This window comes from Chlorocebus sabaeus, chromosome 1 (genome assembly GCF_047675955.1).
Source record: "Chlorocebus sabaeus isolate Y175 chromosome 1, mChlSab1.0.hap1, whole genome shotgun sequence".
In the NCBI taxonomy this organism is placed as follows: domain Eukaryota; kingdom Metazoa; phylum Chordata; class Mammalia; order Primates; family Cercopithecidae; genus Chlorocebus; species Chlorocebus sabaeus.
Genome location: NC_132904.1, coordinates 99908546 through 99930755, shown reverse-complemented (window position 1 = coordinate 99930755; position 22210 = coordinate 99908546). Strand labels below are relative to the sequence as shown.

At 35.6% G+C, this 22210-nt stretch overlaps 1 protein-coding gene across 3 annotated transcripts in view; it reads right to left on the bottom strand.

The window, feature by feature from the left end:
- DYNC2H1 (dynein cytoplasmic 2 heavy chain 1) overlaps positions 1–22210 on the bottom strand; it is a 370568-nt gene that overhangs the window by 37355 nt on the left and 311003 nt on the right. For all 3 annotated transcript variants that reach the window (XM_073020665.1, XM_073020669.1, XM_008020676.3), the window contains one exon: positions 6262–6351. In XM_073020665.1, coding sequence (XP_072876766.1) covers positions 6262–6351 — 90 coding nt within the window. The remainder of the gene's footprint in view (positions 1–6261; positions 6352–22210) is intronic.

Below are 22210 nucleotides of genomic sequence, written 5' to 3'. Positions count from 1 at the left end.
TGTTTGCTATCTATCTCCTTCACTAAAATGTAGTAATTCTTGTTGACAGGAATTTCATGTTTCCTCACTATGGTGTATTTCTAGCACTCAAGAACAGTGGCTGGCATAAAATAGAAGCTCAGTAAATATTCGCTGAATGAATAAACTAATATATATTCATATATATGAATAAAAAACATCCACAGGTTTCTCTTATGGGTATAACATACAAAAATGGGGATGCTGGAGGTTTTAAAGCCACATATAGACGTTTTCAACTTTGTTTATTTATATAAGTCTTCTATGAATAATTTTACTGAGTACTTACTGTGTGTGAAATACCGTACTAAGGACTAGGAGAGTTACTAAGATGAGTTAGGAAAATAACACACTCTTCCAGGAATGCAGAATATGGTAGCAGAACCTTCCCAAAATACAGTAAGACACCGCAAAAACTGAGTGAAAATCTAACAATGTAATTACAATAAATTGCTTTTTACATTTGAGATCTTAAGAGAAATAAAACACTTCAAATGTTAGATTGTGGCAGTAAAGTATAAAGTTAAACCATAACATTTATGGGTAGATTTAGATAGAGGCCAAAAATCTCAAACTATGTAATGAAACACTACAGAATATATCCCAGGAAGCTAAATCGTGATGATTGGAAAAAAGAGATTTATGCCAATTTGCTTGAGAATAAATAGCCTTATGATTGGAGTCATTTATTTACTTAACAAATATGTACTGAAAAGCCTATTTGTATTGGTTACTGTCTACATGCTTGGATAGGGCAGTAAACAGACAAAACTCTCTGCCCTTATGAAGCTTCCTTTTTAGTGGAAGAATACATAGAAACTCTTGAAAATGAATGGGTTATAATATACAGAGTATTAGATGAAGATATAGGCCATAGAGAAAAACAAAGAAGGAAAAGAGAGTAAGAAGTATTGGGGATGGGGTGGAGGTTACAATTTGAAACAGGATGATCAGGGAAGGCTTCACTGAAAAGGTGACATCTGAGCGAAGACCTGAAGGAGATAAGGATGCTTCCTTGTGCCTATGGGCGGGGGGGAGAGCATTCCAAGGAGAGGAAGCAGCAAGGGTAAAGGCCATGAGAGGGAGCGTGCTGGGTTTGTTCACTGAAAAGCAAGACCAGTATGGCTAGACCAGAGTAAATAAAGTAGAAAACCAGGAAAGGAAAGAGATAATGGGGCTTGACCTTAAAGAAACTTGTAGGCTATTGTAAGGATTTTGATACTCAAGATGACATGACTAGTCATGGGGATATTTCCAAGACAGGAGTGATGTAATCTGAGCTGTGCTTTCACATAGGAGCATTTGAGATTGTGTGGTTGAGAACCAATAAGAATGGGAACAAGGGTGGAAGCAGAACTCTAGTTAGATAGTAGCTGCATTCACAATGACTTCCATCAAGGTAGTGGTAGTACAGATGGCAAAAGGTACCTCTGAATGTATTTTGAATGCAGAGAAAATATGACTTGCTGGTAGACTGGATGTGAAGTGTGAGAGGAGAGAAGTCAACAATGATTCCAAAAGTTTTAGACTGAACTACCCCCTGGGGAACAGGGGATAGCACTAAGTGGTTCTAGATTGTACTACTTCTGCTATTTGCTCAAATACTTCCTGTAATTATTTGTTTTGTTGCTTATTTAGTTATCTATTTTCCTGATAAGCTTTAAGGACAGTCTATATGTCATGCTAAGTGGTATTTACTAATAACAATAATTAATGCTATTTATCTATTGCTTAGATCACGCCAAACTTCAAGGTGCCTAATAGTTGATATAAACAACAAAATTCTGTCATAAGAAGGAAGGGTGGCAGGATTTGGTAGTAGAGCAATGTACCAGCCACTGGCTTGACCTTGCCAAAAAAAATTTGAGTGGAGTTCAAGAAGTTACTGTGGATCTTAAAACTAAAGACATGAAACTGAAGCAGAAGTTTGAAATGAACTGTAAGTATTAATGGCAAACCTTAATGCTAATTTAACACACAGCACTCCAAGTTTGCTTTTCAAAGGAAGCATAATGGGGGAGATATTTAGGAGTCCATTAAACATTTCCAGAATATTGGGTCTATTAAGCATAACCAAGTATAACTAGGTCATGGTGATAAAGATCTCTCTCTATATCCTGGCTTGGATATAGAAATCAACACACGAGCAGGGCTGGAATAAAAATTGCAGATGCAGAGTCAACGGATCCAACTATGAGTAGTTCAGAAAACTAGGACAAAGGAACCAAAACAAAGGCTGACAATGTAAGATTTACAAACAGGGTAGAGAACATGCTAGAATTTAGAATGATGATCACAGAAGAATCAAAATATCCTGCTATAAGGGATACACTACACGCCAAAGGGAAAACACGGAGTGGAAATCAGGAACACAAGAAAATCTTTGAAGATGTCATTTCTGAAGAGAAAAGGCAGAAAAATTTGAAGCCAGGGAAATAATTCTAAATTCCCCAAAGAGAATAATCAGTCTAGTCCATTCATTTGTTAAATCCTTTGTTCATTCATTCATTCAGCAGACAGTATATAGGTATTGGAAATACAGTGGAATTTTTTTTTAAAAAGATATTTGCTCTAAAGGATCTTATAGAAACCAGAGAGTGCCTGGCTGCCTGCAAGACTCTCTGTGGCTCAGGTTCCTTGGACACCTAGGGGATCTATAGCTTTCTCTAAATTAAGCATATTCAGAGGAGAGTCTGAAACCTTTGGCCACAAAGTAGACTAAGAGTTCTCCATACTGCAGCTAAAATAATCCCTTTAAAACATAATCTGACTTTCCTCCTTAAAATCTTGCAATGGTTACCTTTTGTCCTTAGGATAAAATATAATTCCTTAATACATGATCATGATTTGGCCCCTCTTGCTGTCCAGCCTGAACACCCCTCCTTGCAATCTATGCTCTGCTTTTAGTTACTTGAAACCACAATGCTTACTTTTTATTAATTTTTTTTTTACAAAATTTCAATAACTTTGGTATAACACAATACTTACTCTTGATATCAGACTCTGGTCTGCCTTCTGTCTGATAAATTCTTTCCTCTCAACTTCATTTGGTTTATTCCTACTAAGTTCTCAGCTTAGGCATCACTTCTCTGACCCCTTCTAGGTTAAGTAGTGCTATTTGCTTCCATAATACTGTACTTCCTTTATCACTCTTCTCTTACTGTTGTTTATTCAGTTCTATCTTTCTGATAAGTTGTAAGGATAATTCCTGGAGAACAAGATGTATGTCTATTTTGTTTACCACTCCATATTCAGCAACCTCACACAGTGTTTGGCGCCAGGAAAGTATTAATCACATTTGTGGAATTATCTTTTTTAAGGGGCGAGGTCTCATTGTTTCCCAGGCTGGACTTGAACTCTTGGGCTCAAGTGATCCTCCTGCCTCAGCCTCCTGAGTCACTGGAACTACAGGCACGTGCCACTGTGCCCAGCTTACATTTATAGAACTTTTATTGATAAAATGATGAATGAATATAAGATCTGTGAGGCAGCTATTGTATCTACTTACTAACCATTATATCCCCAGTACTTCACACAGGGCCTAGAATAAAGTAGCTGCTTATTATATTTTTGAATGAATGAATGAATGAATGAATGCTACCTTTGACCCAAGTCAGTCTTACCTTATTTGCATAAAACTCCTGTAATAAACTGGCACAATATATGACACCCTCAATAGTTTATTGTCTTTTCCCATAAACTATGCCTCAAAATGCAAGACCCTAAAATGTTAAACTATAGCTGGATCTGGGCTCAACCTGCTGTATACCTGTTTGGATTGAGTCTGATCATTATGCTTTCTTAAGAAACCAAAAGGTGCCATTTTCACAGTTCCTTGCAAATAGTGCTTCTAATTTTCCCTGCCCACCCAGTTTCCCATCCTTTGTTTTCCAACTAGGTAGTTACATTGTTCTCCAAGTATCACAAGCTGCTCTGGATATGTACCTGTGAAACAGAAGGCACAGATGAAAACAAGGGATCTATCAAGCCCTTGAATAGATGAAAAGCAAATCCCAAATATTAAAGGTTACCTCAGGAAGATGGATATCTATATATATTTAAAATTTAAAAAATATTAAGCCAGGAAAATAAAACAACATAAAAAGTATCCCCAAGTGGTTGTGGAAGAAATACTGCATATTCCCTGGTTGGAAGGATGAAAGGTAAGCTATGGTCAGTCCTGAACATTATCTTGAGGGTTAGGAGGGTATTTTGTCACTACAATTAATGCTAAATGCCTTATAAAGCTTTTAAGAAAATTACACAGTAGAAAAGTGTTCAGTTTTGATGACCAGTTATTAATATATGAATAACCATGCAAGAAATTGCAATAATTCCTGTAAAATTGTTTTAAAGAATATTATAGTACCACCAATATATTTATCATTATAAATACACAGCATAATTATTAAGTGTACTTACATAGTGTAATATAGGCTGCCATTCATGGCAAGTTAAAAGTCCCTGTCCTTTTAAAAATAATTTAAAGGAAACAGTACTGAAAAGTACATGAAGTGGTAAATTATCATAGCCATGCAATTATACAACAAACTTCAGAGCATTTCTATACTTTTCTAAGATCACTAATAGACTTTCTCCCTTTCTTCCTTCCTTCCAGCATTTAGTGATAGATTATGTCCAGGCATATGCACAACAGATAGATAGAAAGATGACTAAATCAGAGTCCCTGACAGATTCTTCTCTGCCTGCTAATTTTAACCCATTTCCAGATCTAGTACTTTTTCTTCCTTCAACAATCCTACAGACTGGAGAACTGGTTATAATAGAAGCCAAACTATTGCTCAGATCGGTCCTGGTACCTTCAAAGGAGTCCCAATTGTAGGCCAGCAAACAGAGTAAGAAGAGATGAAAAGATGAAAAGACAGAAGAACAAGGGAAGACCCCCTGGAGGAGGTCTCTAAAGAGTAAAGAACAGACAGAATCAATACACAGGTCTAGGGATGAGCCTTCAATTTCATAAGGTCAACTTTTATGTTAGAACAAAGATGATGAAGATGGCTTCAGACAAATTTGTAGATGAGAGAGAAGGGCAGGAATTTTCAAGTGGTCATATCTCACAGCTTGAATTTTCTCTGTGAAGTAAAACATAAGGTGTTCTGCTAAGGAAAAGGGGAGTCAGTGACAGAATGGAATCTTCAAGAAAGAGTGAAGGTTTGAAACATCACTGTGGAATACAGGAGCAGTGCTCAGGGCCCATCCACTGTATCTGAACTGTACCTGAAGGTACACTGTATCTGAAGTGTTGGTAGCAGAGCTCAGCAGCCTGCATATGGACAGCTACTAATCCAAGTTAAATGGTTTTTGGAAAGGATGAAGCATAAAGAAAAGTGAGTTAGGGTACCAAAGGTGCTAGAAAGAGAATACAGTTATATGCCACAAATTGCAGGATGAATTGGCCAGAATCAGGAAAGAAAGTGACAGAATGAGAGAATACTGAGCAGGAAGAGACTGGAAAGTCTAGAGAATACAAACTTGGGAATGAAATGTGGCTATTGTCAAAGAATAACATGTATGCTTAGGGGTTCAAAGGTGGAGCAGAGATGAGTGATAACAAGGTTAAAGATGTGAACAGGTTTGTGGATTTTTTTTTTTTTTTTTTTTAAAGCATGGATGAAGAGTGCTGCATTGAGGACACAGATCAAGTTATTCATGTGATAGTAGAAGTTAATGTGGTTAAACTGAAAGGCTCTTTTGTGAAGCTGGTGCAACAAGCAGAGGAAGACAGTGGAAAATCCACAAAGGTACCTTGTTTGCATCAACTAACCTGTATCATCTACTATTCCTTAAAAAATACACTCTTTCTCTGTCTATACTATTCTTCTGTTTTCCTGAAGTTACCTGACTGGTTTATTCTGAAAACAATTTATCAATTTGAAATAAACTTTTTTAAAGCAGCTCCCCATAGAGAGCTCCCTAAGGCAAACTAGTCACGGTGATGATTCAGTTTCAGTTACCGTCTATGAGATCCATCTCTACTAAAATTGTAAATTGTTCTCTAAATTCTCAAAAATGATGACAAGCCACAGTAAAGCAGAAAACACATTTTTTTGTTAAAAAAAAAATAGTGCTATACAAAAATAACAAATGGCAGAATAATGAATATATGGTGTTTTATGTGCAAAATCATCATGTAATTCTCACTAGTGATTAGCACAATGGTTATCTCTATAATACAATAGTCACACAGTCGGACAACCCACTTAGTAAATAATTTAGGCTTACCTGTATTGCAAGGGCACGGGCAACAAGACCTCTCAGGTATTGTAAGGGATCTTCTGGGCCTTCCCACTTGCTCTGCCATGCGAGAGGACACTGCAATTTAAAAAGGGTCAAAACTGAGTTTGTGTTTATGATACTACATATAAAAGACTAACAGTAGTGTGATGGAGAAAAATTTTGGCATAATTCACATATACATATGAAATTCATTAAGATATGTCTGTTTTTCTATGATCTCATTAAATTGAATAGTAGAGACAGCAAGAATTAATATTTCTCTAAAAGGAAGAAAAGTACAAGTTCCTGAAAGAATAAATAGATGAACTTAAACTAACATATAATAAATAGTCAACCATGTTTTCTTAAACAATATTTATTGCATAATGAAACACAAATTTGACAAATTCACTTTATAAGTGGTGAAGATTATAAAACAATCAGCTTTGGTCCATTCAGTATTTTTTAAAACTATAAATAGAGCAGTATAATGGAAACTTTATTCCCCAAACTACATTGAGACATATGAAACAAACAGAAAAAAATAAAAAGGAGTGCATTAAATTAAAAACAAATAAAATAAAACCCCTCTAAGAATAGCTGCCTTACAAAAGTTATCTTTCTAATATTTGACCTTCCAATAAAGGCATTCTCTGTTAATGCAGACTCTTCATTGCACAAGTATTCTTGTAAGTTCATGGTGATTATAATACACCTTTTTGGTGAAGATTTTCTGGATTTTCTAAATATTTTATAAATATCACACAAACTTCTCAACATATGATTTTTCTGAAGTGTGGTAATAAGGAGAGAACATCAATTTTATACCCCAAACACTGTCTGATTACATAGTTAAGAAACCATGGGCTAGAATATATCAATAATGTATAGAAAATGGAATTGTAAGATGACCAAATTTAGAGTAGAAAAGGACCTTAGAAAACATTGAATCCCTTTACTTTACAGGAATAAAGTAAGCCTTCTTAGGAATGTGATAGATAAGTGCCAGAACTGTGTTTTGATCTAAAACAGGTGTAGTGATTTTGAAACACAACTGCAAATCCTTTGACACTTTGCCTCTTGAGACTTGAGGTCTGTGCTCCTCTCTTCCAATACAAAGGAAGTAATACTATGCCAGTTTCCAAGTCTAGGCTATAAAAAATTGGTTGCTTATATTTCCTGCCTTCTGAGATTTTTAATCTTAGAAGCCAGTCACCATGCTGCAGAGCCCAAACTGTCTTTGGAGAGGCCCATGTGGAGATAAACAGAGACCCCCAGCTGGCACCAACTTGCCAACCATGTGAGTGAGCTGTGTGAAGGAGACAAGATTTCTCTACCAAGCCCTAGTAAATTCCAGACTTTTAAGCTAAAAATAAATGATTTTTTAAAAATATTATTTTAAGCCAGTAAGTTTTGGTGAGATTTGTTCTGCAGCAAGACAACCGGTAACAATTTTGATACACCAGAGGCGGTGCTGCCTTAACAAAATCCTGAATCATATGGCACTGAACTTGAGACTAGGTGGTGGGTTGAAGCTGGAGGGATCTTTAGGAGAATGTAAGTGAAAACTTAGAGGACTTCTAGGAGACTACTAGAGGAAGCCTATGGAGCTTTGAGGACTTAAAAAAAAAGGAAGGAAGAATCTCAGATAAACCTCTGTTAAACAACAGGGCTTCAATAAATCTTAAGGGTGTTGTCCCACAGCTGATGCAAAAGAAGCCTAAGATAGAAAGACAGACTTATCTTGAAAAGATCTGTGGTTGTGGTTTTTGTCTAATGGAGTGAATCTCAATGAGATTCACAGCAAACTCCCAGTTTTAGAGAAACTGTTCTGGTGTAAACTATCAGTTTAGGATTACAGGGTTAGGAGAGGGTGCAATTCAAAGAGAACTTGGCTCCAGGGCTTCTATGGGCAGGGAGCAGACTGAGAAAACCACTCAGCTGCAAACATGAGCTATATCTTACTGAAATGTATGGATAATTCAGAGGTTAGAATCAAGAGCTCGAAGGGTAAAGCCAAGAGCAATTAATCATTCCTAGGAAACAATACAACATTCTAATAAAGGAACTGGAAACAAGAACTTGCTTGGATTTCAGAATTGCTAAGGACATGTTAGCCTCCCAATCTTCCTCCACCCTTTTTGAATAGGAATGTCTGCAGTTATCCTATGCCTGTCCTACCATTTTATATTGGTTTTAAAGGGAATAGGTAACTTGTCACTGTAGTTCACTGGTCTTTAGATGGGAACAATATTTATGCAGCTATTTTTGAGGAATCAAACCCAGAAAGCCTCATCCATACTTTCACCTGATTTAAATGACAATTTTTTCCCTTTAGCCTTAGCCTGATCCTGTAATGAAATGAAACATGTGGAGGAGTTTGGGAGGAAACAATTGTATTTTGCATGTGGGGAAACGTAAATAATTTGTGCCTAGAGGGCAGACTGTGGCAGTTTTTAAACATGACTCCTAAATTATTTGATACTCCTTTCACTCATAAGAGCCAGTCCATGAGTAACCTTGGAAGCTGAGCCTTGTGAGAAACCCTGAGCCAGAATACTCAGCTAAACCACACTTGGATTCTAGACCCACAAAAACTGTGATATTATACATTTCTATTGTTTTATGCCACTAAGCCTTAGGACAATTTATTAGTCATCTATAGACAGTTAAGAGAGTTACCAATTTTATTGCCAAGTGTAATACATTAATTCAATAAATGTTTAAGTCATTATTCATCCATTCAGCAATTATTTACTATCTATAATGTGCAGATACTATTAACATAAGGTCCTTGCTATTATGGAGCTTACATTTTAGAGCGTGATAGATAATATTTACCTATATAAAAAATATTTAATAGTGTTAAATATGTAGAGAATTAAAACATAATAGGTGATATAATAGAAGTGATAATGATAGTGATACATGAGATGAATGAAATAAATATAGTATTTAAAGAAAATTAAAAGCAAATAAAGGAGATACAAAGCTGAAGTTCCTTGTGGTGCTTTATGAATAAATTATGTATCATGTTATTGGAGTTTAGAGGGAAAAAATTATTCAATCAAGGAAGTCTTTAAAAAAGAGGCAGCTATTAAGCTATGCCTTGAGTTGCAGGAAATTTTTTTAAGCTAATATTTGTTGGGTGCTTACTATGTGTTAGTAACTATGGTGAGTGCTTGATAGACACCACCTCATATATTCCTCAAAATAATCCTCAGAAGTGTACTATTAGGTAACTGCAAAAGTAACTACAGTTTTTACATTGTTAGAATTTGCTGTTTGATATTGAAATGCATTCTTAAATGTACTTATGTTATACATCATTTTAATGAGCATTTCTCACTTTTTTTTTTTTTGCTAATGACTTATTGCTTGCTGTTTATGTTTATTTTAGACCATGGAAATGATGTTAGGCAAAAAGCAAATTTGAGTGATTTTCTTATTTGAGTTCAAAATGGGTTATAAATCAGTGGAGATAACTGGCAATGTGAACAACACATTTGGCCCAGGAACTACTAACGAACGTACAGTGCAGTGGTGGTTCAGGAAGTTTTGCAAAGGAGATCATTGAAGATGAGGACATAGTGGCCAGCTATCAGAAGTTGACAACGACCAACTGAGAGCAATCACCCAAGCTGATCCTCTTACAACTACAGGAGAAGCTGCAGAAGAACTCAACATCAACCATTCTATAGTCATTCAGCATTTGAATCAAATTGGAGAGGTGATAAAAGCTTGATAAGAGGATGTGTCATGAGCTAACCAAAAATTGTTTTGAAGTCTTGTCTTCTCTTATTCTATGTAACAACAATGAACCATTTCTGAATCGGATTGTGATGTACAATCAAAAGTGGATTTTATATGACAACCAGAAGCTTCAAAGCACCTCCCAAAGCCAACTTCCACCAAAAACAGGTCATGGTTGCTGTTTAGTGCTCTGCTGGTCTGATCCACTACAGCATTCTGAATCCTGGCTTAACTATTACATCTGAGAAGTATGCTCAGCAAATAGCTGAGATGCACCAAAAACTGCAATATCTGCAGCCAGCATTGGTCAACAGAAAGGACCTAATTCTTCTCCATGACAGTGCCCAACCACAAGTTACACAATCAGTACTTCAAAAGTTGAATGAATTGGACTACAAAGTTGTGCCTCATTCGCCATATTCACCTGACCTCTCGCCAGCTGACTACCATTTCTTTAAGCATCTCAACAACATTTTGCAAGGAAAACACTTCCACAACCAGCTGGATGCAGAAAATGCTTTCCAAGAGTTTCTTGAATCCCAAAAGATAGATTTTTATGTTACAGGAATAAACCAATGTATTTCTTATTGGCAAAATGTGTTGATTGTAATGCTTCCTATTTTGATTAATAAATATGTCTTTGAGCCTAGTTATTAATATAAAAACTTAAAATTCATGATCCAAAACCACAATTACTTTTGCACCAACTTAATATTATAATTTCCATTTTACAGAGGAGAAAATGTAGATACAAAGAGAAAAGCATGTTCAAAAATCACAGAGCTGGCAAATGGCAGATCTAGGATATAAACCCCCGGGTAACTTGGCTCTAGAGTCCATATCAGCACCAATACTGTCTTCAATAGATTTAATATTTCTATAATGATTTATATATATTAAACCATTTGAGATTCAATATAAGATAATTATGTGTTGGGAATTAAATTTATAATGATGGAGACACTAAGGGTTAGAGTAAGTTTATTTAATCTTAAACTTTTTTTAAAAATTTTTTATTTTATTTATTATTATTATACTTTAAGTTCTAGGGTACATGTGCATAACGTGCAGGTTTGTTACATATGTATACTTGTGCCATGTTGGTGTGCTGCACCCATCAACTCGTCAGCACCCATCAACTCGTCATTTACATCAGGTATAACTCCCAATGCAATCCCTCCCCCCTCCCCCCTCCCTATGATAGGCCCCGGTGTGTGATGTTCCCCTTCCTGAGTCCGAGTGATCTCATTGTTCAGTTCCCACCTATGAGTGAGAACATGCGGTGTTTGGTTTTCTGTTCTTGTGATAGTTTGCTAAGAATGATGGTTTCCAGCTGCATCCATGTCCCTACAAAGGACACAAACTCATCCTTTTTTATGGCTGCATAGTATTCCATGGTGTATATGTGCCACATTTTCTTAATCCAGTCTGTCACTGATGGACATCTGGGTTGATTCCAAGTCTTTGCTATTGTGAATAGTGCCGCAATAAACATACGTGTGCATGTGTCTTTATAGCAGCATGATTTATAATCCTTTGGGTATATACCCAGTAATGGGATGGCTGGGTCATATGGTACATCTAGTTGTAGATCTTTGAGGAATCGCCATACTGTTTTCCATAATGGTTGAACTAGTTTACAATCCCACCAACAGTGTAAAAGTGTTCCTATTTCTCCACATCCTCTCCAGCACCTGTTGTTTCCTGACTTTTTAATGATCACCATTCTAACTGGTGTGAGATGGTATCTCATTGTGGTTTTGATTTGCATTTCTCTGATGGCCAGTGATGATGAGCATTTTTTCATGTATCTGTTGTCTGCCTAAATGTCTTCTTTTGAGAACTGTCGGTTCATATCCTTTGCCCACTTTTTGATGGGGTTGTTTGTTTTTTTCTTGTAAATTTGTTGGAGTTCTTTGTAGGTTCTGGATATTAGCCCTTTGTCAGATGAGTAGATTGCAAAAATGTTCTCCCATTCTGTAGGTTGCCTGTTCACTCTGATGGTAGTTTCTTTTGCTGTGCAGAAGCTCTTTAGTTTAATTAGATCCCATTTGTCAATTTTGGCTTTTGCTGCCGTTGCTTTTTTTTTTTTTTTTTTTAAACTAAGTGATAGAGAAGTTGAATCCAGGTCTAACCCTAAATATAACCTTTTTTCACCATCCCATGCGTTTCATGAAAGATGTCACAAAAGCAGAACCAGTTGTAACCAGGGTGTTCATTTGTTAACTCACTCTCTCTCAAATATCAATTAAGTGATTATGCAGCAAGTATGAGTAAATAGCTGCTATCTGCCCATCATCTGTTAACTGCTGAGGATATTAAGTCACAACACAATTCTTGTCTATAAAAGCTTATGATACAGAGGGAAATCGACAATAAAAGAGATGGCTAAGGACAATAAATTGAGCTCCCTAATAGCAATAAGCACAGTGATTGTGAACACGAAGGTAGAGTATATCAAATTCAAACTGCGTGGAACGGCAAGAGTTAGGAAAGGCTTTCTGGTGGAGATCATGCTTTATAGGAGTCTCAAAAGGTAAACGAATAGTCGGTCTTTTCCTGAGTATCTACAATAGGTAAAGACAGCAGGGAAAGGAATAAGCATTAATAAGACGAGAGAAATGGGCTGATGAATTAAGGATGGCATCATAAAATTTGTGGTTGTTTATACTAAGGAATTTAAATTTTATCTGGAAAGCAATGATAAAACTAAATTAACCTTTAAGCGAGGAAGTGACACAACAAATTTGGATTTTTTAAAGATTACCCTAGTAGAGATGGGAAGAACAACATTAGGAAGATGAAACTGCAATCACGGAAGTGAGTTAAGAATGTACGGTAATATTCTAAACGTGAGTCAATGAAGAATCATGTGAAAATGAGAAGAAGAAGAATAACAATAGCAAACACTTTTATAGAACTTACAGGCACTGTTATACATATTTTATCTACATTGAGAGTTTTATGACAACCCTCTGAAGTGGGCATAATTATTACCATTTCAAATATCTGGAAACTTATATAGAGAAAGGTTAAGTGACTTGCACACACACACACACACAAAAACACTCTAGTACAATCTTGGATGTTTTAATTTCCATTCTACAATCTTAATATGTTTACTGTATGAACCTTAAAAAACGGCCACTTGTAGGAATTTTCCTCCCTTCTCTATTTAATGATGGAATTATTTGTACTACTAACAAATATCACTATCCCACTGGTAAAAATAGCTTGTTTCTCAGATAGGAGTGCAATACCAGTAATCCATTATCTGCAGACTGCTGAAGTTAAACCAACATTGGATTTTAGGTTTTGAAAATGTCAGAAGAACTTTCATTTGCTGCTAGCTTATTGCAGTGCCTGAAATAGGGAGACAGCACTGTAATTGTAATTTATTTCAAACACTAGCAGTTGCACAAGGTTTTTATCTTGTGTGAAAACAGATTCAGCTTACAATTAAAAAAAAAAAGAAATGCAGAGAGGTCACTGCAATTTCAATTTCATATGCAACGATTAATAATAGATACAATTTAAGATTATCACTAACTCCTACACTTGCCATAATTTACAACTCTACTCAATTAATTGAAATAACTAAAACCTATTTCACAAACATACATAATTAGAAATTTGTATTTCAGAAGGATAAAGACAAGTTTCAGAGTCAAACAATTTAACAAGAGAGCCCTTACTATCTATACTTAAGAGGAAGTACAACACAGACAATGAGTAATTTGTGATAAAAGTTACAGCAGATTCCAGTTTAATCTTAACAAGACCTTTGTTCAGCTCCATGGGCACATCACAGTATTTCTGTAGCATTCAATTTTTTTTTTTTATCAGTACAAAAAAAGGATTATAAAATGGCACGTGTACAAACTAAGGACTTTCAGATCTAAAAGATTTAATTGAATGATTCTCTTTTAAAACATAAATCATTTTTTGAATCTATTTTATGTTTTCCCTTCTCAAAGAAGATCTTCTATTACTTGCTTTCTATGATAAATGTCAGCTTGTTTTATTTATTTATTTTTTTTTTGAGACAGGGTCTCACTCTATCACCCAGGCTGGAGTACAGTGGCATGATCATGGCTCACTGCAGCTTAGACTTCCCAGGCTCAGGTGATCCTCCTACCTCAGCCTCCTGAGTAGGTGGAACTACAGGCACCCACCACCATACCTGGCTAATTTTGTATTTTTTGTAGAGGCGGGGTTTTGCCTGTTGCCCAGGCTGGTCTTGAACTCCTAGGGTCAAGTGATCCGCATGCCCTGGCCTCCCAAAGTGCTAGGATTACAGGTATGAGCTACTGCGCCCAGCCAGGTTTTTCCAATTAAAAAAATAAAATGCTTGTTATCTTAAGAGTTTACACTGTTAAAAAAAAGGAAGGTAGAAGCAACCCACATTAATCGATGGATGAATGGATAAACAAAATGTGGCATATACATACAATAAAATATTACCTTAAAAAAGAAAAAAAATTTTGATATATATTACAGCATGAATGTTCCTTGAGGACATTTTACATAATGAGATAAGCCAGACACACAAAGACAAATACTGTTATGATTCCACTTAAATGAGATACCTAACGTACCAAGATTCATAGAGACAGAAAGTAGATGGTGGTTGCCAGGGGCTGGGGAAGGGGTGAACGGGAGCTGTTGTTTAATGGGACAGAGTTTCAGGTTTTCAAGATGAAGAGTTCTGGCAATTAGCTGTACAGCAATGTCAATGTACTTAACTGTACTTAAAAATGGTTAACCTAGTAAATTTTGTGTCATGTATATTTTGCCACAGTAAAATAAAAACTTCATTGGGAAAAGGTTAAGAAAGACTACTAATTTCCTTTTGTGAATTTTTCTAGCCATCACTGTATGTTAGTTTTTGTTATTTATATTGAGTTCACTGAATATAGACTATATACTATTCATTTTTCCTATCTCCAGAGCCTGGTATAGTATAGAGAACCCATGGTAGATGGGCAATAAATATTTGCTAAATGTTACTTATTACATCATCCAACTGTAAGCTTTTTCTTAACCAAACTCCCCCTTCCTCCTCTTTTTCAGATATTCTGAAAAAAATATATAGCTCATGTTATAGAGAGACCATATATCCATTTGACTAATGATGCCTATTGTCCCAGAGTTCCATTCAGGTAGCAGGCTGTTTTACTCTAACAGGGTCCTCCGATTAAAGGTTATTTCTGGGTGTGTCTGTGAGGGTGTTTACAGAAGAGATTAGTATTTGAGACTGAATTATATATATATATATTTATGTATGCTTTTTATTTATATATATTCATATTATAATCTGGTTCTGTTTCTTGGAAGAACTCTAGTACAGTAGAGAATGATAAATTCTATTCAAAATTGTACACTTTAAAAAAATCTATCTAGTTAATACTGCTATGGACTGAATGTGTCCCCACAAGATGCATATGTTGAAATCTTAAGTCCCAGTGTGATGATAATAGGAGATGAGGTCTTCGAGAAGTAATAAGCTCATGAGAATGGAGCAGCCCCTCATGGTGGGATTAGTGCCCTTGTAAAAAGAGAGAGGGCTTTCTTTCTCTTTCTTCCCTCCACAGTGTGAAGATACAAGGAAAAGATGGCCATCTGTAAACTTTCATCAGACACCAGATCTGCCAGCCCCTTGATCTTGGACTTTCCAGCTTTCAGAACTGTGAGAAATGTCTATTATTTAAGGCACTTAGTCTATAGTATTTTGTTGTGACAATTTGTCTAAGACAGTATTTGTCTTTTAAAATATGAACAGATTGTACTACTACACCATGGTATATATTAAGAATACTTATAGTGAAGCTTAGCTCTGGGAGAGATGAAGGTAAGTTCATCATTAAGTATGTTCAGCAAGTAAAATTATAATCTGTAACATTTCTTTCATCTAGTAAAACTACACTGAATGTATATTTACTTCCATGAAATTTATCAAAATAATATTTAATAAGATGTCTTCTGCTTTTACATTCCTTGAGAATTTAAAAAATTGTGGATTATTTCCACATTGTTTTCTGTGATACACTCGTTTAGGCCAATATTATGTTGCCATAGTTAAAAGTATGTACATATGCAGGCATGTTGGGGTTATAATTTCTATTAATATTTTCTCAAAGATTTTAACCAAACGTACATCAAGAGTAGAGTTAAATGGGCTCTGTGGGTTTACACCAAAATTTGATCTATAAACATTGTAAAGCTAATAGTATTGAGTTTTGATTTCCACAATTTAGTACACTAACCATGTTAAATGAGCCATAACAAGAAACAAAATCAACACATTTATGAATTTTTATATAGAATTTATTTAAAAATGACTACTAATGCAAAATGGCACAAAAATATTTCAATAGTAATTGTTCATTTCATTTAGTATGAGTGGCTATTAATATAAATTAGAACATAAAACAATTACTGAGCCAGTCGCACTAATTTCTGTGCATTAATGCAACCAATCAATCAAATGCTTGAGATGAAACAAACTTGGGTTCAAGCCCATTAGTTTGTTTTATCTTTGATAGTAAATTAGCCAGCTATTAATTGAAGCACAAACTAGATAACAATTATCAGTTTAGCCACAGATTTTGTGTGTTTAGGTGCATGGATGTTGAAAAATCTTGCATATAGTCTTCTAAGCTAACATAAAAGTTCAGTAAATTCTAAATTAAATGGAATTTTAGGGTCTAAATAGTATTTAAACTTGTATAGAGTAAAACCAAAATATAACTAAAAATTATTGACAATATTTTCACTCTCAAAAGTTTCTTTGCTTCCATTTGTAATTCATCAGTCCTACCTCCACCAACTCATTAACAGACAATTGCTGGTATGTTAGTATATACTGCCAATACCAGCTGCATCCTGGACACCCTAACCCAGCGGTGCTAGAGGAATTAAAGACACACGCACCGAAACAGAGTGTGGAGTGGGAAATCAGGGGGCTGACAGCCTTCAGAGCTGAGAGCCTCAAACAGAGTTTTACCCACATATTTATTGACAGAAAGCCAGTGATAACATTGTTCCTACAGATTACAGATTAACTAAAAGTATTCCTTACGGGAAACAAAGGGCTGGGCTCTGGCCAGTTATCTGCAGCAGGAACATGTCCTTAAGGCACAATCACTCATGCTATTGTTTGTGGTTTAAGAGCGCCTTAAGTGGTTTTCCGCCCTGGGTGGGCCAGGTGTTCCTTGCCCTCATTCCGGTAAACCCACAACCTTCAGTGTGGGCGTCATGGCCATCACAAACATGTCACAGTACTGCAGAGATTTTGTTTATGGCCAGTTTATGACCAGATTTGGGGGCCTGTTCCCAACAACACACTAGTTTGAATTTTCTAAAATTATGTATATAATTAAATTTATATATATATAGTATTATAAATATTAAACTTTTAACCTTCCTTTTTTTTGCTATGTATAATTATTTTGTTTTATCCAGTAATGTGATTGAACCAGCTCACAAAGGCTAGTGAGAGCCAAGTCTTAAAATTTTACAAATGATGTAAGTTCATTGCTAAATAGCCTTATTTAAAAAGTTATATGAATTTACAATTAAATGTTATTTTAAAACAGTTAACAAATATTCTCAAACCTCATCTCTTTGTAATTATTTTACAATTTTTATTATGTTATATCCCCTCAGCCATCTTGTTGAAAGCTAGTCACTAATGGTACTAGGGAGGTGGGGCCTTTGGAAGGAATTAGGTTATGAGGGTGAAGGTTATGAGGCTTCACCCTCATAAATGGGATTAATGCTCTTATAGGAAGAGGTTAGAGAGCTAGCCTGCACTCTTTCCACCATATGAGGATACAAGGAAAAGTTGGCTGCTGTCATCAGAACCCAACCATGATGGCACCGATCTTAGATTTCTCAGCCTTTAGAATTGTAAGAAATACATGTTTAAGCCACCCAGTCTATTAAAATTTGTTATAGCAACCTGAATAAAGAATGATGTTTATTTAAGCTGGGCCAGGTGGCGTACACCTGTAATCCCAGCACTTTGAGAGGCTGAGGCAAGAGGATCACCACCACAGGAGTTCAAAAACAGCCTGGTCAACATAGTGAGAAACTATTGCTACAGAAAATAAAAAAATTAGCTTGGTGTGAGGGCATGCGCCTGTACTCCTAGCTACTCAGGAGGCTGAGGTGGGAGGATCTATTGAGCTCAGGAGTTGGAGGTTGCAGTGAGCTAGGATTGTACCACTGCACTCCAGCCTAGGTGACAGAGTGAGACCCTGTCTCTACAAAAACAAACAAAAACTGTGTTCAAGATTATGTCTATTGGATATAAGATAGAAGAAATACTGGATAGAAGATATGGATAGAAGAAATACTATGAAATAGTTTGCTACTAGGCATCTCTTCCTCACTCCACATTCATTGACCTTATATCGGTAACTTGAAACCAGCCATGGTAGCAGCATTTGTACCATGGAAATGAGAAATGCTATAGATCAAGGCTTCCTCCTCTTTCTTTCTTTCTTTCTTTTTTTTTTTTTTAAGAGCCAGTTTTAAAACATTTGCTGGCGGAACACTGCGTGTATCCATGCAGTTGCATAAATCAAATAGTCATTGTATTTCTGAGTAGCATTCCAATTTTATGGATATAACAAAAACGTATCATTTCACCTCTTGAATGTTAAATTGTTTCTAGTTTTTGACACTTAAAAATTAAGTTGCTTTGAACATTCACAAATAAGTATTTGTATGGCATATGCTTTCATTCCTCTTGGGTAAATATTCACGAGTGATATGTTAATATATGTTAACATATCACTATGTTAATGTTATGTTAATATGTTAAGCTAATATGTTAAGCTAATATGTTAAGTATATGTTTAACCTTATAAGAAAAAGCTAAACTATCAGCAGTACCTGAAAATTCAAGCTGTTCCAGATCCAAAACAACACTTGGTACCACTTGGTTTTTTAATTTAAGCTATAAACCAATCAAACTAGTATGCAGGCCTGTCTCATTGTGATTTTAAAAAATTGTTTTTACTGATATATAATTAATATACCATCAAACCCACCTCTCTATAGTATATGATTTAGTGGGTTTTAATATATTCACAAGGTTGTACAAGCATAACCACTAATTCCAGAATATTTTTATCAATCTCCCAAAATACTCTGGATCCAGGCAGTCACTCTCCATTTCCCCATGAACAAAGGATGGTTTTCCATTAAATTAAATTTCCATTAAATTCCATTTAATTTCTTTCAATGATGTTGTGTAGCTCTCAGTGCACAAGTCTTGATCTCCTTTTGTTAAATTTATTCCCATCCATTTCATTTTTTTCAATGCTATTATAAGTGGAATTAAGATCTTAATTTCATTTTGGATACTGTGAGTGCCATATATACTCATTGCTATTATATAGAAATACAACTGCTCTTTATATATTGATATTCTTACTGCAGTTCTGATATTCCTAATGACACCTACATTTTTATGTGTTTCTTTCCCATCCACAAGTCCTAATATCTATAGAACTTTTTTTTGCATTTTTATAATTGAGATGTTTGCCTTTTCATTATTGAGTTTTTAAACAAAATCTATTCTAGATGTAGGTTCCTTTGTTAGGTATATGTCTTGAAATTATTTTCTCCTATTCTGTGACTCACTTTTAATTTTTATAAGTGTCTTCTAAAGAGAAGGTTAAAATTTTGATAATGTCCAGTGTATCACTTTTTTTCTTTTTATAGTTTGTTTTTGGTGTCCTATTTAAGAAATCCCTGCCAAACACAAAGTCACTAAAATTTTCTCCTATATATTTTTTGTTAAGTTTTATTAATGTTTATGATTACTTTGGGGATAATTTTTGTATATCTTTGGAGACACAGTTATGGGTTTTTTTTTTTTTTTCTTTTTGGCTTTTGGCTATTCAGTTACTCTAGCACCATTTGTTAAAGAGATGTTCCTTTTCATATTTAATTACCTTAGCCTATTGGTGAAAATCAATTGATTACATATTTCTGGGTCTATCTGGATTCTTATTCCATTTCACTGATCTTCACTGATTCCTTCCATTCCATTAATCCATTCCAATCCATTGATTAGTGGATTCCATTCCACTGATCTTCATTCCATTGGTCTCTCTTCCATTCCATTGATCTTTGTATCTGTCTTCATGCCAATGCCACAGTATTTTGATAACAATATCTTCATAATGTTTGAATCACAAAGTGTAAGACCTTCCATTTTTTCTCCTGTTTTCATAAAAGGGTCTATAGTAGACCCTTTGGATTTTTGCAAAAAGAAAAAAAATAGACTCAAATTGCCAATACTTCTGAAAAAATCCTGCAGAGGTATTCCTAGCTGTTGGGTTGAGATTATGGAGTTTTCTAGATATAGGATCATGTCATCTGCAAACAAAAATAATTTGATTTCCTCTCTTCCTATTTGAGTACCATTTATCTCTTTTGCCCAATTGCCCTGGCCAGAACTTTCAATACTATGTTGAATAGGAGTGGTGAGAGAGGGCATTCTTGTGCCAGTTTTCAAGTGGAGTGCTTCCAGCTTCTGCCCATTCATTATTATATCGCTATGGGCTTGTCATATATGGCTATTTTGAGATATGTTCCTTCAGTACCTAGTTTATTGAGAGTTTTTAACATAAAAGGATGTTGAATTTTACAGAAGGCCTTTTGTGCATCTATTGAGATAATCATGTGTTTTTCGTCTTTCATTCTGTTTATGCAGTGAAACACATTTATTGATTTGCATATGTTGAACAAACCTTGCATCCCAGGGATGAAGCTAACTTGATTGCGGTGGAAAAGCTTTTTGATGTGTTGTGGGATTCGGTTTGCCAGTATTTTATTGAGAATTTTTACATGGATGTTCATCAAAGATATTGGTCTAAAATTTTCTTTTTTTGTTGTGTCTCTGCCAAGTTTTGGTGTCAGGATAATGTTGGCTTTATAGAATAAGTTAGGGAACAGTCTTTCCTTTTCAGTTTTTTGGAATAGTTGCAGTAGAAATGGTACCAGCTCTTCTTTGTACCTCTGGTAGAATTCAGCTGTGAACCCATCTGGTCTTGGGCCTCTTTTGGTGGTAGGCAATTTATTACAGCCTCAATTTCAGAACTCATTATTGGTCTATTCAGGGATTCAATGTCTTCCTGCTTCAGTCTCAGGAGGGTGTATGTGTCCAGGAATTTATCCATTTCTTCTAGATGTTCTGGTTTATGTCTATAGAGGTGTTTATAGTATTCTGTGATAGTCGTTTGTGTTTTTCTGTGGCGTCAATGGTAATATCTCCCTTATCATTTCTGACTGTGTTTATTAGATCCTTCTCTCTTTTCTTCTTTATGATTCTAGCTAGTGGTCTATTTTATTATTTTTTAAAAATGGCTCTTGGATTCTTTTATTTTTTTGAAAGACTTTTCATGTCTCTATCTCCTTAAGTTCAGCTCTGATCTTGGTTATTTCTTGTCATCTGCTAGCTTTGGGGTTTGTTTGCTCTTGGTTCTCTAATTCTTTATGATATAATTTTGAGATGTATAAAGTTAAGATCTTCGTTGCTAGCCTGGTTATTCCTTTCACTTTCACTCCTTTCTCTACCATGGCCCTCTTTATAGGAGTGGTTCTCAAAGTGTGGTCTCCAGACCAGTATCATTAGCATCACCTGAGAACTTGGCAGAAATATGAATTCTTGTACCACCCCCCACCTACTCCAGGCTACTGAATCAGAAATTCTCAGTGTGTTTCCTTGCAATGTTTTATCAAGCCCTTGGGATGCACCCATCAACCCATCATCTACATTAGGTATTTCTCCTAATGCTATCCCTCCTCCAGCCCCCCAGCCCCACCAGGCCGCAGTGTGTGATGTTACCCACCCTGTGTCCATGTGATCTCAATGTTCAATTCCCACCTAAGAGTGAGAACATGTGGTGGTTGGTTTTCTGTCCTTGTGATAGTTTCCAGCTTCATCCATGTCCCTGAAGAGACATCCATGTCCCTGCAGAGGACATGAACTCATCCTTTTTTATGGCTGCATAGTATTCCATTGTGTATATGTACCACATTTTCTTAATCCAGTCTATCATTGATGGACATCTGGGATGGTTCCAAGTCTTTGCTATTATGAATGGTGCCATAATAAACATACATGTGCATGTGTCTTTATAGTACCATGATTTATAATCTTTTGGATATATACCCAGTAATG